This window comes from Lagopus leucura, unplaced genomic scaffold, assembly GCF_019238085.1.
Source record: "Lagopus leucura isolate 7727_CA_CO unplaced genomic scaffold, USGS_WTPT01 Super-Scaffold_760, whole genome shotgun sequence".
Lineage (NCBI taxonomy): Eukaryota > Metazoa > Chordata > Aves > Galliformes > Phasianidae > Lagopus > Lagopus leucura.
This window is the reverse complement of record NW_024962257.1, coordinates 3,152,350-3,166,588: the sequence shown is the minus strand read 5'-3', so window position 1 is coordinate 3,166,588 and position 14,239 is coordinate 3,152,350. Positions and strand designations below refer to the sequence as shown.

Genomic DNA, 14,239 nt, shown 5'->3' with positions numbered 1-14,239 from the left:
CAGCTTGTCCTTCATTTGTTGGCTCTGGAAAAGCACGAGACGGTTATTGGGACATAACTGGAGCATCACCTGCACTGTCACTGTGATCCCCTGCACCTAATGGGGGCAAGCACAAACCCAGCGCTGACCCCCTCAATGGAGGCATCCCAGCAGCACTGTATAGCAGGGTTGCGCAGTGGGACCATGCAGCAGGGCTGTACAGTAGAGCCATATAGAGGAGCTTTACAATGGGACCACGGCTTTGTCCAGCAGTGCCGTGGGAAGTGCTCCCAGCTGTGTTTAAGATGCTCAATTCATCTCCCGTGCGCCTCCTCCTCCGCTCTTGGCTCACGTTGTGGCTGCAGGAGCACAGCGCTGAGCTGAGGCAAACCAGAAGCAGCCGGGGGCTGGGAGCTGGGGCCAGGGGAAGGAGGGGAATTGGTTTTGACAGGGACACGGCTGCTCTTAGGAGGCAGGAAGAGAAAAACACGCTTCGGAGGGCTTGAGAGTGTTATTTTTTTAAATCATCTGCAAGGGATGTGGTGTGGGAAACAGCAAAAATGTTCGGGGGGAGGTGGGAGATGCAGGGGGCTGCTTTGGGGAAAGCTGTCCCATCGACAGGCTCTGATTTCACAGTGCTGGGATGGGCAACGTCCAGCCCAGGTAGGTAAACAAGTGGGTGGGTGATGGATGGATAGATGGACGAATGGATAGGAATTGATGTGTGCGTTGCTCGAGCCCTGTGATTCATCTGCTTTTATCTTCATTTCCCACAAGCATTCCCAGTTTACTGGCTAGAAGTGGAGCTTGGAGAGGATTCACACGAGTTTCCCCGTCTCCTGCCACCCCTCCCGTCCCGATTCACAAATATTTCTCGCCGGGGCTGCTGCCAGGAGCAGTTCTTGTCCTATTGCAGCACTAACACAAGTCCCCCCGCGCCGCCAGCAGCTGGGAAAGCAGCAATTCACACAAAGCCCAGCACATGAAGTGACCCAAATGCAAATTTAAAAAAAAAAAAAAAAAAAAAGGGTGTGTGTTCCAATTGGGGGGATGAGAGAGAGCAGCAAAAATGACTAACGCAGAGCTTTCCTCCCTGCAGGGCCAGGAGAGCCTTCAGCCCGATGCTGGTGCATCCCTGGGGCCCGGCAGTGGCACAGCAGCGCTCCCTCCGCAGCAGCCGTGTCCCCACCAGCCCGGTTTGTCCCCTCACTCCTTCTGAAAGGCACCGAGTTGTCGGCAGTTGAGGATAAACAGGACGTCCCACACCGTCCCACAGCAGCACAGATGAAAGCGAGTTGTCCCGACGCAGCCGCCAAGTATGTGAGAGCAGCAGGGCAGGGCTTCGTTGCCCTTTTATTTATTAATGCATTTATTTATTTACTTTTCAGCCCACGAGTAGAGAGGGAGAGGCCGCTGTGTTCTGCCTGCGCTGCTCCCCGGGGCACGCTGGGTGCTTTCATTTCTTTTTTTTTTTTCTTTTTTTTTTTTTTAATATGATTTCTGTTTCCATATTTTGGTGTTTCCCCACTTCCAGACATTGTGCAGCCCACCCCCCCCAACTCCTAGCAGCTCCAACCCAGTGCTGGGCTTCCCCCATTGCAAGAAGAGGAGGGAGAGCAGGAGCACGTAGCCGGGGTTTTGCTGGAAATGGGTGCTTAGGGTGGGTGTTGAGCTGCCCCGGGTGCCCCACAGGGACAGCCAAGGGAAGGCACAGTGCACAAAGGGGCTGTCCAGGGGTTCCTGTAGCCTCTTTGCCTGTATCACCCCAATAAAGGGTCAGAGGGGGCTCTTCCTTCATCCTGGGGCTGCGGGGGTGTGTTGGGTTGAGGTGTTTTAGCACACACTGATTTCCTGCCAAGGGTGTATTTTTAGCACTGATAACTGAGAAGTTTGAGCGAAACTGGAAAGTAAGTGCAGCTCGAGACACACAAAAAAAAACTCTGATAGAGATGCTGGGTGAAGAGGAAGGCGGGGGGCAGAGGAAGGAGAAGATGAGTCGCAGATGAAAGCCGCTGGGGTTGAGCGCAAACAGCGCTGGGTGAGGAAGTGGGGGGGAAAGGGGAGGGACAGATGTGATGCTGGCCCTTCTGAGGGCTCCTTCCTAGGACTGGTGCCCTATGGAAGGGGCTCTCCCCGCAGCCCCCTGCAGCCTTCCCACGCGGCCGTCCGCCTGCAGCTCTTCACACCTCCCTGCCAACAGCCGGCTCACACCTTCCCTCCTGACCCCGAGCCTGGGAAAAGCCCTTCCCGAGGTGTTAAACCCCAATAGAGCCTTTTGGGGAAGGGGAAAGAGGAGATGAGCCCAGCTCGGTGGGTCTGTACCCGTGAGAACAGAGAGAACGGCCACACAGAGACACAGAGAGCAGGACGGGGGTCAGCCCAAAGCTGCTTTATTGGTGACGGCGGCAGCGAAGGGGTTCACGTCCCTGAGAACGCGCTGCCCACGCCGGTTTCCCACCCCACAGCTATCGCCTTTAGACACATCCTACTTACAAAAAGCACAGAGTGACGTTCCAGATACTGGAACATATAAATTAAGGTAAGTGATAGTTACAAGACATCGCCATTTTTTTTTCCTTTTTTTTTTTTCCTCTTTTTCTTCCTCTTTCTTGAACAGATTATCAGAAGGCCGTTTGTCTTTTTCTTCTTTTCCGATCCACAGAAAACGTATAAAAAGCATCTTAAAGTCTACATAATTCTCCATGTTGTGGTTTCTTGTTTTTCCTTTTTTTTTTTTTCTTTTTTTTTTTTTCTTTTTTTTTCTCTCCTCCTTTTTATAAAAAGGCACAGTAAAAAAAATACTGGCACAATAACATATGTACAACACACCCATTATGGGCCATTTTCACTCAGCTTTGGGTTGGAAATGCTCAGCTCCGGCTCTACCCCGTGATCCTCCCCTTAAGGGGACACAGAAAGGGATATGAGGGACATGGAGTCCCCCACTCTCCTTGCACTGGGTTACATCCATCCTTGGCTCACGGCAAACACTGATCCCAGGCAGCGTTTCCCAAACTGGTTTTGCTCTGGCTGTACCTGGGAATGTGGAAACCCACTCTTGGATTGCCCAGCAGAGCCATGGACCAATACATGGCAGAGCTTGGGGGGAAGAGGGGGGGGGGGGGGCACCTGTGTTTTTAGGGTGCCCATCACACTCCCATTGCACCAAAGAGCAATGCCAGGCTGGGAACCAACACATACACACAAGTATCCCAGATGCTCCAGCAACCCCAGCAGCACCCACCTGAAGGAAGATGCTCTGGCCCCACAGATTGGGAGGGGACACCCACAGGGCTCCCCCAAATGCTATGTGCCAGGATGTGGGGTGCCCCTGCTCAACCCAGGAGGAGACAGCGGGGAGGCACAGCAGCGCTGTGCACACACAGCTCCGGAAAAGCCCTCCTCCCTCTTCTCCCTGTATTTATAGAAAGTCTTTAAATTGGTCTCTATAAATAGTGCATAGATTTACGCCGCTGAAAACATTTCAGCAGGATGTTGGGGGCTCCGGGGAATGGTGCGAATGCTGGCACCGGGCTTCGCATTTGCTGTGGCCGTGGAGGAATGAGACTGTGTAAAACTGTGACCCTGACCAAGGAGCCGGAGCCTCAATGCTGAGACTTGGGGGCTAGGAAAGAGGAAGGGGGTAGAGCCGGGGGGAGGGGGGGAGGGAGAGGGGCAAACACACCAAAAACAAACCAACATCTGGGAGGAAATCAAGAAAAGCTAGGCGGGGGGATGCAGAGCTGCGCTCCCCACGCATGGCGCGGGGCTGCCGGCGGGCAGGGGCTCACCCCATGCCCTGGGGTTAAGTGCTCAGGACCCGTCCCCGCTCGCCATCCCCAGGCAGGGCAGGGTGGGCAGGGGACAAAGGGCCGCACAGCAGCCTTCAGTACACATACACACACACACACTGTGCAATACCACAGCAACGAGGTCCATCTGGAGGACCGACACACCTGCACGCACGCAGGTCCCACACGCCCGTCGGATACCGGGGAGATTCGGGACGAGGTTGGGAGGGGACACTTGTCTCCTAGTACACCACGTTGGAGGGGCACCACGGCGTGTCGGGGTACAGCAGGCAGTGCACAGAGCGAAACCTGAGGAGGAGAAGGGGGATGCTGAGCACGCGGTGGCGACGGCCACACGGTGGCACAGGCCAAGGGAGCTCCTGCTGGGGAGGAGCGGGATGGGAACCCCCCCCATCTCACCTGGATGGGTCCTCCTCCACGGAGAAGGCTCCCTTCATGTGGATGGAGTTGCGCTTGTTTTCGAACATGCCGTAGCTTAGTGTCACCTGGGGGAACAACACAGGGGGTCAAGCAGCCATGGGGATCAATTGAGAGCTGCAAAATTCACCCCTGGTCCTGCTGCTGGGGTGGCTGAGGGGACTCTCCCTCTCCACTGACTGTTTAAAAGCACATCTATCATACCATAGCTGGGATACCCACTTTGCTCGACAAGAATAAGGTGACCTCTCCAAAGGGAACCCATCCAACAAACCTTGGATGTAATCCTTGCTGTAGGGCACTTGGCTGGGGGACGTGCGCTGAGTAACCCAGACCAGAGCTCAGCCCAGACCACCCCAGCTCAGATGGGGCCTTGCTCCAGGTTCCCAAAATCCCACTGCATGCCCAATTCCCAATGGGTAAAACCATACAAAAGTGCTGTCCATCCCAACCTCTCCGTCCATCCCAGAGTTACCTGCTTGTGGATCTCTGTCTTGGGCACCTGGTGGAGGTTCTCCAAGTGAGAGTGGAAGAGGTTGCTGCGGATGAGCTTCACACCCAGCACGGACTCGATGATGTAGCCAATGGTGCAGTCGTCGGGCAGGCGGATCTTCTCTGCAGTGCTCATGAAGTGGCCCCCACTGTGGGGAGACAAAAGGAGCTGCAGAGGAGCAAAGCCCAGGGGAATGTGGGCACCCCATGGAGTCCAGGCTCTGACTAAAAAGCAATTAAGTTTGGGGGAATGGAGGTGCTTCCCAGCTTGTTTTCAAGCCCCTGCAGAAAACCCCATCAAAGCAAAGAGAGCAAAATGGTAGGACTTGTTCAAACGTCCCTAAAGGTGTTGTCGCTCTTCTGTGCCCCGTTGGAACCATGCTGAGTCCCCATGGAAGAGCAATGCCAACACTCTTACCTGGCCCAAGGGCTCATCTTCAGCGCCAGCCCTCGGCTGATACAAAACCCTGCTCCTCCCGTGGCAAACCAGAAATGCACAGGGTGCTGCGAGAGAGGGGAGCAAAGGCAATGAGACCACCTCTTGATGAAGCAAAGCCCAGCCCAAATTAAGCCCAACCTCCCTCCAATGCCATGGTGTGATGATGCCTCGTGATCCCCCCATCATGTGCCCCTCTCACCATCTTGTTCTCGCTGATCCTCTCCGTGGCCTGGATGGGTCTGTCCAGGCTGGGCTTCCCAATGTAGATGTCCTGTGTGTGGGGATAGCTGGAGAGCAGCTTCACCAGCGTCCTCACGTTCACGTAGTTGTCATCATCCACGTGGCAGAACCACCTGTGGCATCAGCACAACCGTGTCCCATCAGGCTGGGGCAGCTCCCTGCCCCTGCATGGGCTTCCCTGACCCCGTAATGAATTGTGGCCCCAAAAAATGCAAACCCTATGATGAATTACAGCCCCCCAAAATGCAACCCATGATGAACTACAGCCACGACCCCCTCCAGGCAGACCCAGGCACTCCTTACTTTCTCCCAGACTCGATGAACTTGTCATACTCCACAGCCATCTTGCAGGACAGGGCCTGACGGCTGTGCGCAGCTGAGCAGTTGGTGTTGATGACATTTCCTGAGGGAAGAGACGGTGGGTTAAAGCCCAGTGCTGGAGTATCCTGCTCCCTCAAATGTGGATGCTTCACTGTGCGCACCCCAGGTGCAGTGGGAGGGATCCCAAGGGCATCCGTGGCACCCAGTGGTCTCTGTGCCACGTTGTTTTGGAAAAAGGACAAATTTGGGGGAAAACTATGAGGTAAGGCATAGGGATACAGATGGAAAGGGGTTGAGCCATGCACAAGGGCTACGTACAACCCCCCCGCATCACCGTGGGTGATGTGCCCCAGCCACCCTGAGTGCAAGGGCAGGGGATGGATGGAGGGGCAGGAGGGGATGTTTGTGGCCCGGCTTCTCCACCCAGGATGTGACAGCCAAAACCTCGCTCTGTTCCCACTGCTTTTTCCCACAGCGGCCACCTGTTATTTGCTTGCCCAGCTCAAAGGGAATTGCTTCCCGGCCTGAAAAGGAGTCATTTGCATGGGGAGAATAGGCTGAGCTGACCCCAACCCCGGGGAGCGGCTGCCAGCTCCACGTCCCCATAAAACCCCGTGTCTACACTGCAGCATTTCGACTTTCTTTTTTTTTTTTTTGGCGTTCCCCTGGTCGGGGGTGCTGGGCAGGACTCCAGCACAGCCCCAGGCACCGCGCACTCAGCCCATTCACACAAAGGGACTCACGTGCTTGCTTCTTCAGCTCCTCATCCTCCCCATCCGTGAAGATGAAGGTCTGAAAGAAAAGACGAGGCACCTTTGAGGACCAAAGGGCTGAGACAGCAGGGCTCTGGCCATGTCCCAACATCCTCATGATGAGTAAGTTCTCCCTCCTGGCTAAAACCCAGCAACCCCCATGATGCTCTCAGTCTTGGATGAAGACTGCAAAGCACAGCCCCTTCCCAGCACATCCCACAAGGAAGCAGCAGCAGGGAGCATCCCACCAGCACCCCCCATGTGAGATTTGGGGATAGCACAGGGCAGGCGCAGCCAACAGTTCCATCCAAGCCAGGACTTCAGACCTCATCTGGAACAACCAACATGCACAGATGGCAATGCCAAAGCAGCTGGCCAGGTGTGTTTGCCCTCATCCCCACCTGTGTCAACAGCCCCAGCCACCTGCACAATCATAGAATGGTTAGAAGGGACCCTTAAGATATTTAGTTCCAACCCCCCGCTATAAGCAGGGACACTTCCCTCTCGTACAGGTTGCTCACAGCCCCATCCAGCCTGGCCTTGAACTGCCTCCAGGTAGGGGGCACCCACAACCTCCCCGGGCAATACTTGCAGGGTGCTGGCACCCATAGGTGCCCACTGACAGCCCCACAGAGGTCACTGTCTCCTGTTACCATAGGTGCCCACTGACAGGAGGTCACTGTCTCCTGTTACCCACTGCCTGCCCGGCTGCACTCCTCTATTTACACAGCTAATTCCTGGCATATGTCACCCAGGAAAGGAGGGGCTGGGGGCTGCTGTCTGCCCTGCATTTGGAGAAGGGCGAGAAGCAGAGAATAGGGGAGCAGGAAAGGCATCGCGATCAATCAGCGCACGGCAAACAAAGCTGGAGGAGAGGAACCACAACCAGCTGCCAAGCGCTATTACAAACCAGACGTGCACAAAAGGGCAGAAGAAGAAAGACAAAAGGGCTGGGGGGGAAGGCAGGAGGTGGTGGGAGGGGGACACGGGATGATGAATTCCAAGCGAGCTGGAAACTCAGTGCCACCCCGCAGGCAGCCGGCCCCAGCGGCGTGTGGGGGTTTTGTGGGTTATGAGGGGAGGGAGCGGGGTCTGCACAATAGCGGGTGCGGGGCTGACTTTACTCAGCAGAGCAGAGTTAAGCAGGCAGCGGTGGTCATTAGCATACAGCTGCGCTGGTTAACCCAGCGGAGGGGAGAGCTGGGAGCTGCTGAAGGAGGGCACGGGGCTGCAAGTGACCCTCAGAGGGCTTGAAAATGGAAGAGTTAAAGTGGGAAGGCAAATTCTCACAAACGCACCGCCACGTGCCTGCTGGGCACCCCTGGGTTTGGGGAGAGAAAGGCCAGCCCTGAATCCATCAGCATGGCCTTGAGCAAAGGGTTTCAGTGTGGGATGGGGACATGAACCCACCAGCAAGGGGCTGTGGAACAGGAAGGGCTCCAAGGGATGCATGCACCCCGAGGTGCTGGGGCTGGAACATCCCCTCAGCACCCACAGCCTCTGAGACAGAACACGTTTGCTGCATTAGATCAGAAGCACCATCTGTGCCACTGCACAGCTCCAAAAATAACCCTGCAGAGCGCTCCTCTATAAATAGGCTGTGGGGACCATTGCTTATTGCTCACCTTCACCAAGTTCTCACCCAAACGATGCATCTTCCTCCCAGCCTCTCCCCTGCACATCCCTGCAGGGTTCCCCATGCTGGTGGCGCCTTGGGGACATGGTTGGGCACACAGCCCTGTTGCAAGGAAGGTTCCTCACCTCCTGCTGCCAGGACCCAGCCAAGAACTTCAATTAAAGCCAAGCTAGTGACAGCCTTTCTCATTTTTTTTTCATTGATTTGTCTGCATTTGTTACAGACAAGTTGTGACCTTCCTGCACAGCTCCTGGAGCAGGAGCTGTCAGTAGGGCTGGAAGACGGATCAGAGCATCCCCATATGATGGGGAAGAAGCCCCATTCTGACAGCAGTGGGACCTGGCCCTACAGCCCAAGGATAGGGAAGAAGTCACAGGTGGGACACAATCACTGAGCTCAAGGGCTGTGCTGGCCCCTGCTTGGCTGAGACTGAGTGAAACATGGGCAGAGCTGCACAGCACAGCACCCCACCCCAGAACAGGATTAGTGCTACTGCAATGAGCACCCTCAGCATCCCCACCCCACAGCACAGCACACAGAGCCACAACACTGACCCACAAGTAAGATGGGACACTGCAGCCCTAAGTCAACACCACCTCTAGGCCCACGCGATCCCCATTCCCCACTACAGTGCTGAACAGGTCCAAGACCTCTCACATTCCCACACAGTTAATTTCTTCAGGGGAGCAGAGGGGAGGAAGGGCCCGCTGGCGGCACACTGCCTGCCCACAGCCCCTGCCCCGGGACTCACAGGAAACCTCATTGTTCTCAAAAGTGCAACTTCAAGAAACACAGGATGCCAAAGCCCCACCAAACAATAGCTGCCCCCGCTGCGCCCAGCCCTGCACAGAGGTACCCCAAGGGTCCCTGCAGCCGGGGGAATGCGTCAGCCCCAATGTGTAAGCACAGGGCTGGAGTCCCCCAGCCGCCACCACCTCTCCCCTGGGGACAGTGTTTCTTTAGGTTTTGCCACCCTCCCCTCCGTTTCTCCTTTCGCAGTGACTCATTTCCCCTCTGCTGGGTGAGCTCGTGGGTTTGCTCTGAGCTGCGCAGAGCATCCTATGGGTCAGGCAGAGCTGAGGGCAGGCAGCCTTCCTCTTTATGCCACATTGCACAGTGCTCCAGAAGGGCTGGCAAAGGTGACACATCACACCCACGCCACCTTCCCCCCCTGCAAAAGGGGAACCTCAGCCCCATGACCCCATAGCACACCAACCCTGCACCCTCCCCACATCTTACTTCCCTGTGCTAGGAGCACTCCAGCCCCCACCAGGGGGGCTCTTTCACCTCTTTTTCCCCCCAAAGGAGGAGAGAACCAGCTGCTCACTTCGCTGGGTTGAGAGCAGCACAGCAGTACTGTCCCTATCACCAACTCTGTGTCCAGATGGGCTCTGGGCTGGCACTGGGATTGCAGGGCACAGCCCTGCAGAGCACCATGCTGGCAAGAAGCTAAGGGCCCTTCCTCCCCCCGGCTCCTCACAGTAAGGAGGAAGAATCCTCCACTGTAATTTTAAATGCTATAATTTTTTAATAACCTTCGTGCAAACAATGAGCTCATTGTGCAGCCAGGGTCCCCCGCCCTCCAGCCTGGCGCTACAGGCACGCCACACTCTTATTGACAAGGATGGCAGCATCGTTATGGGCGGGCAATTAACGGCCCAGACAGTGCCTGTGGCCCTGCTCAAACCTCCCCCTACAGAAAAATCCACAGGGGCTGCAAAGGGAGGAATGCACACACATGAACTGAGCTCAGCTGTGCTCAGCACACCCCAGGACTGGGGGCACCGAGCAGGACCAGGTTTGGCACTAACACCACCCCACCCCAACAGGCACCTAAGTGGGACACGTGCGCTTCTCCCCCAGGATGGGAACTGCGGCCAAGGTGCTAGAGAAATCTGGGCTCCACCACCGGAGGAGCGTGCTGTCTGGAAGGCAAATGCATTCCTCTGTGCCGGGAGCAGGAATTTTTCAAAGCCCGCAATTATCGCGCTTTGCTGGGGGAAGCGAGCAGCTCCCACGCAGGTGGGATGGGGTTGCAACGTGATGCCAGCCCTGCCTTGGCTCCCCGTGGGCAACATGGCGTGTGCCGAGCACCCGCTGCCCTGTGTGCCCCAGGACTGGGATGTTTCTTTAGCAATTCTGCTACGGCAGGAAACAGTGGGTTTGGATGGTTTTTTGGATGGCTTTTTGGATGTTTTTTTGGGTGGTTTGGGCTCGCTGGCTCCAGGATTTCTGCATGATGGCCACTTTCCTCCCTCTTCTCTTTCAAGTGCAGTTTCCCCAGGCTGCGCTCCAACATCCTAAGGATACAGTACTGAGACAACTAGGAATGCCCCCCAGAGCAAGGACGGGAAAAGCCCCATAACTCTTCCCCAGGGCTGCCTGTCCTCAGCCTTGGCTGCATTGCACAGAGCACTGAGCAGGGAACGGGGTTCTGCCCTCTGCACAGAGAGAAGCAGGAAGGAGAAGGGGTGCCCGCTGCCCTGAGAGCACTGCGGTGCAATGGGCCAGAGCACAGGAAACGGGGCCTATTGTAGGCAGAACAAAGGGCGGCCGGGAGGAACACAATAGCTATTCCCCCTATCTGCCAGGGGCAGGCTGGAGGTACCTGCCAGATTTAATCCCTTCTTGCAAAGGAGGAGGTTTGGAGGGGGAGAGAGATGCTGCATCAGGGAAGGAACTTCCCCTCAGCACACCCGAAGTGAGACGGGCTTGACTCAGAGCCAGAGAGACGTTGGAGCCCACCACAAACCACAGGGCACAAACACCCATCCCCAGCCGGGTGGTGATGCAGGAGGGATGGGGAGGAGCCGCACTGCACCGACACCAAAACACGTCTCCAAATCTGAAGGAGCCCAAGGCAGACCCAAGCCTGGAGGAGCCCCATAGATTCCCAAAGGCAGACGTTGCGGGCAGTGCAGGAAGCACAGAGCCGACAACAGCAGCACGGGATGCCCCCGCAGGAGCTGGCGGTGCCGCCGGCTCTCACAGCCCCTCGTCCTCAAGTGCCACACAAGGGCCATCACTCAGCGCGCGGCTGTCGGGCGGGCACCTCACGGGCTGCAACCCCCCTGGCTTCGTGGCCCTCATCTCTAGGCAACCTGACCTGAACACGGCCGGCTCCGGCTCCCCCGTTCCCATGGAAAGTGCCACACAAGAGGCTGCGAAGCCTTTTCTCTGCGCCGGGAGAAAAGGGGCTTTGTTAGCGTGCCCAGGGGGACAGCGTGAGAGCCGAGGCGCGGGGCTCTGGGAATCCAAACGGACAAACGGAGCAAAACAAAGCAAAAAAAAGAAAACAAAAAACCAGAAGAAAGCCGGAGCTCACTGGAGGGGGGGACGGGGGGCGAGAAGAGCAGCCATTCCCAGGATCAACTGTAGGTGCTCAAAGAGCGTTCGCTCCCCCCCCATCCCCCCCACAGCTCTCCACCCCCTTAGCAGTGACAGCGGAGCATAATAGAGGCTTCCATTAAATAACCGCACCAGGGAGGGAGGCTGAGCCGCTGCCAAACCCCGAGCAGAAAGAGGGAAAAGATCCCCAGGGGATAAAACACGGTAAAATACATTAAAGGGAAAATAATCTGCGGTGCTCGGGGCGGCCGGCAGGGCCCGACGCAGCCGAGGAAGGAGGCAGGGACCCGTCGGTCCCAACCGCCGCCACTTCAGGCTTCCGACAAACAGCGAAGAGCTGAGCTCCGGGCCAGGAGGAAACACGTGAAGACAGTCGGATGGGAAGGTTAGGACCGGGCTTCACTGGCTCGGGAAGCTGCCTACGGCTAGGAAAAGTGTCTCAAGAGCAGATGGCCAGGCACATTTCCTAAGGAAATGCTTTTTTTTCCCTTTCTTGTAAGTTTGGTTCCAATACTTGAAGGACAGCGAAAGTGTCAGCCCGTGCAGACGGCGGGGTGCCGGGGAGGCTGGGCTGGAGCCGGAGCCCCCAGTGCTGCCCAGCTCCTGGCACGGCCCTAGGGAGGGGGGGGAAAGAAATGGGGGGAATGGCCCTGCACCATGCCTCAGTTTCCCCAGCGGAAAGCAGCTTAAGGAGAAGAACCCTCCGCGGGCGCTCAGAGCTTTTTGGGTCTGACCGCTCAGTGAGGGGCGGCCAAGCTCCTTCCGTCTCTCCCTCTTCCCGAAGCCAACCCGCATCTCTCCCCCTCCTGAAAGCCACCAACCCGACCTCGGAACCCCCCGGTAACCCGGAGGGGCGCGCAAAGAGGAGGCTGGCAGCGGCGCGGACCCGCTGGCACCTGCCGGGCGCGACCTTACCATGTCGCGGTTGCGGGAGATCCAGGTGTCGAGCAGCAGCTCCAGCCGCGCTTTGTGGAACTTTTTGGTGGTTTTGACGGCGATGAAGACGTCGCGGGGCGAAATGTCCTCGGCTGGCGGCCGTGGGGGGCTCGGCGGGGCGGCGGGCAGCTCGCGGCGTGCCCGGCTCAGCCGCCCAAAGTAGTCGGCGAAGCTGCGGAGGCCCGGAGCCCCCTGCCCCGCCGGCCGGGCAGCCCCCAGGCTCTGCAGCGCCCGCTGAGCCCCGCCGGCTTCTCCCCGAGCCAGCCCCGGCCTGCCCGGCGGCTCCACCATGAGCACCAGCAGGCAGGTGAACATGGAGCCCACGAGGGACAGGAGCAGCTTCCTCCCGCAGCTCTTCAGCATCCTCCTCCTCCTCGCTGCCACCTCCACCGCCCTGCCCGGCCCCGCTCCGCGCCGCCACCGGCCGCCTTCCGTCCGCACCTCCGCCGTCCCCCGCCGCGCCGCCGCCGCCGCCTTTAAACTGCCCCCGCCCCGCCCGGGGAGGGACCGGCGCCGGCACCGCCTCCACGCGTGGCCGCGGGGCGTGGGCAGAGCCCCATCCCCATCTCTCCATCCCCATATTTCCATCCCCTCCGCATCCTCATCCCCATCCTCATTCTCATCTTCATCCTCATTCACATCCCCAGCCCCTCTCACTGCCTGCCCCGCTCCAGCTGCTCTCTGCCCATGGGTCATGTCCTGCGTGGATCCCCCCCCATGTCCCTTTCTGGTAGGTGGCTACTACCTACTTCCCTTGCCATCCCTCTGAGGTGTGGGGTGGGAGCACCGTGATCCCCACTTGCAGATGAGCAGAATTTCCCTAAGCCTCACACACAGCTGTGTCCAGCAGAGCTGTGCTCAGCCTGACAACATCCAGGCTGGCTTAAAAAATAATAATAATAAAAAAGAAAAAAACAAGCGGCGCTTCTCTTGCTTCCACCAAGTGCCAGGTTCAGAAGGAAGCCCGACACCCCCTGCTTGAGCAGATCTGGCTGACCCCTATGCCATGCGCTATGTGCCATGTGATGGGCAGCCCCACGATGCAGGCTGAAAATGAACCCTGTCTAGGTGCCCCCACGGCTGCCAGCAGTGGCAACGATGCTGTGCTGTGATGCTGTGTTCTCAGAGAGAAGTGGGGGCTGAAGGGGAATGCTGGGCTGAGAGCTGCTCCAGGCTTTTGTGCCACCAACCTGCTCTATTACTGACACCAACAGCAGGGCCTCTTTTCCCTCTTATCCCAGGCTTGGGGTTGTCTCTCTTACCATTGTGCTGAAGGGAGGCAGATTTGGGTTTGGGCCTGGGCTGCTCTGCAATGCCATAATCAGGGGCTGCCGCATTTTTGGGCAGGGCTCTTGTCCAACTCACATTTTTCCTGCCGTCACGTGTTCCATTCATCTCTGGCACTGCATAAACAATGCTATAATACCAGGCAGGACGAAGCAGGGAGGCTGCTTCCTCAGGCAAGCCCCAGCATTGGCCTTCCTCTGCTTTTGGGATATGTATCACCCTGCTCAGCTCTCTAACACTGTACCCGTGGCCAAAAGTGCTGCGGAAGACTGTAGGCACAGCTTTGGAGTTGTATGGCACTGCCTGTGGCTGAGGAGGGACACGTCCTGCCAAAGTGTCCCATAATAAAGGGAAGGAAAAAAAAAATAAATAAGCAGTTGGACCCTACAAACACAGGAACCAAATCCCACACTTGCCACTTCCCACTATTGCTGAAGCCCAGCCTTTGAGCCTGTTTTCTTTTCCTCGTCTCCTTTTGTCTCCAACCCGATGGCACAGCAACTGCAGCTCGAGAGGCAGCTGAAAAGCCCGAGCAGCAAAACCCTGAGCAAAGAAAGAGCGCCTTTCTCCAGGAGCCAAA

General features: G+C 57.3%; 1 protein-coding gene across 1 annotated transcript; it reads right to left on the bottom strand.

Annotated features, from left to right (window-relative positions):
* Positions 1-2,353: 2,353 nt before the first annotated feature.
* Positions 2,354-12,776, bottom strand: LFNG (LFNG O-fucosylpeptide 3-beta-N-acetylglucosaminyltransferase). The gene is made up of 8 exons (XM_042864368.1): positions 12,352-12,776; positions 6,444-6,492; positions 5,683-5,782; positions 5,339-5,492; positions 5,119-5,204; positions 4,684-4,849; positions 4,191-4,276; positions 2,354-4,079 (listed from the first exon to the last, which is right to left on the bottom strand). The coding sequence occupies exons 1-8, from the start codon at positions 12,733-12,735 to the stop codon at positions 4,013-4,015; spliced, it is 1,092 nt and encodes a 363-aa protein (XP_042720302.1). The 5' UTR covers positions 12,736-12,776; the 3' UTR covers positions 2,354-4,012.
* Positions 12,777-14,239: the final 1,463 nt, after the last annotated feature.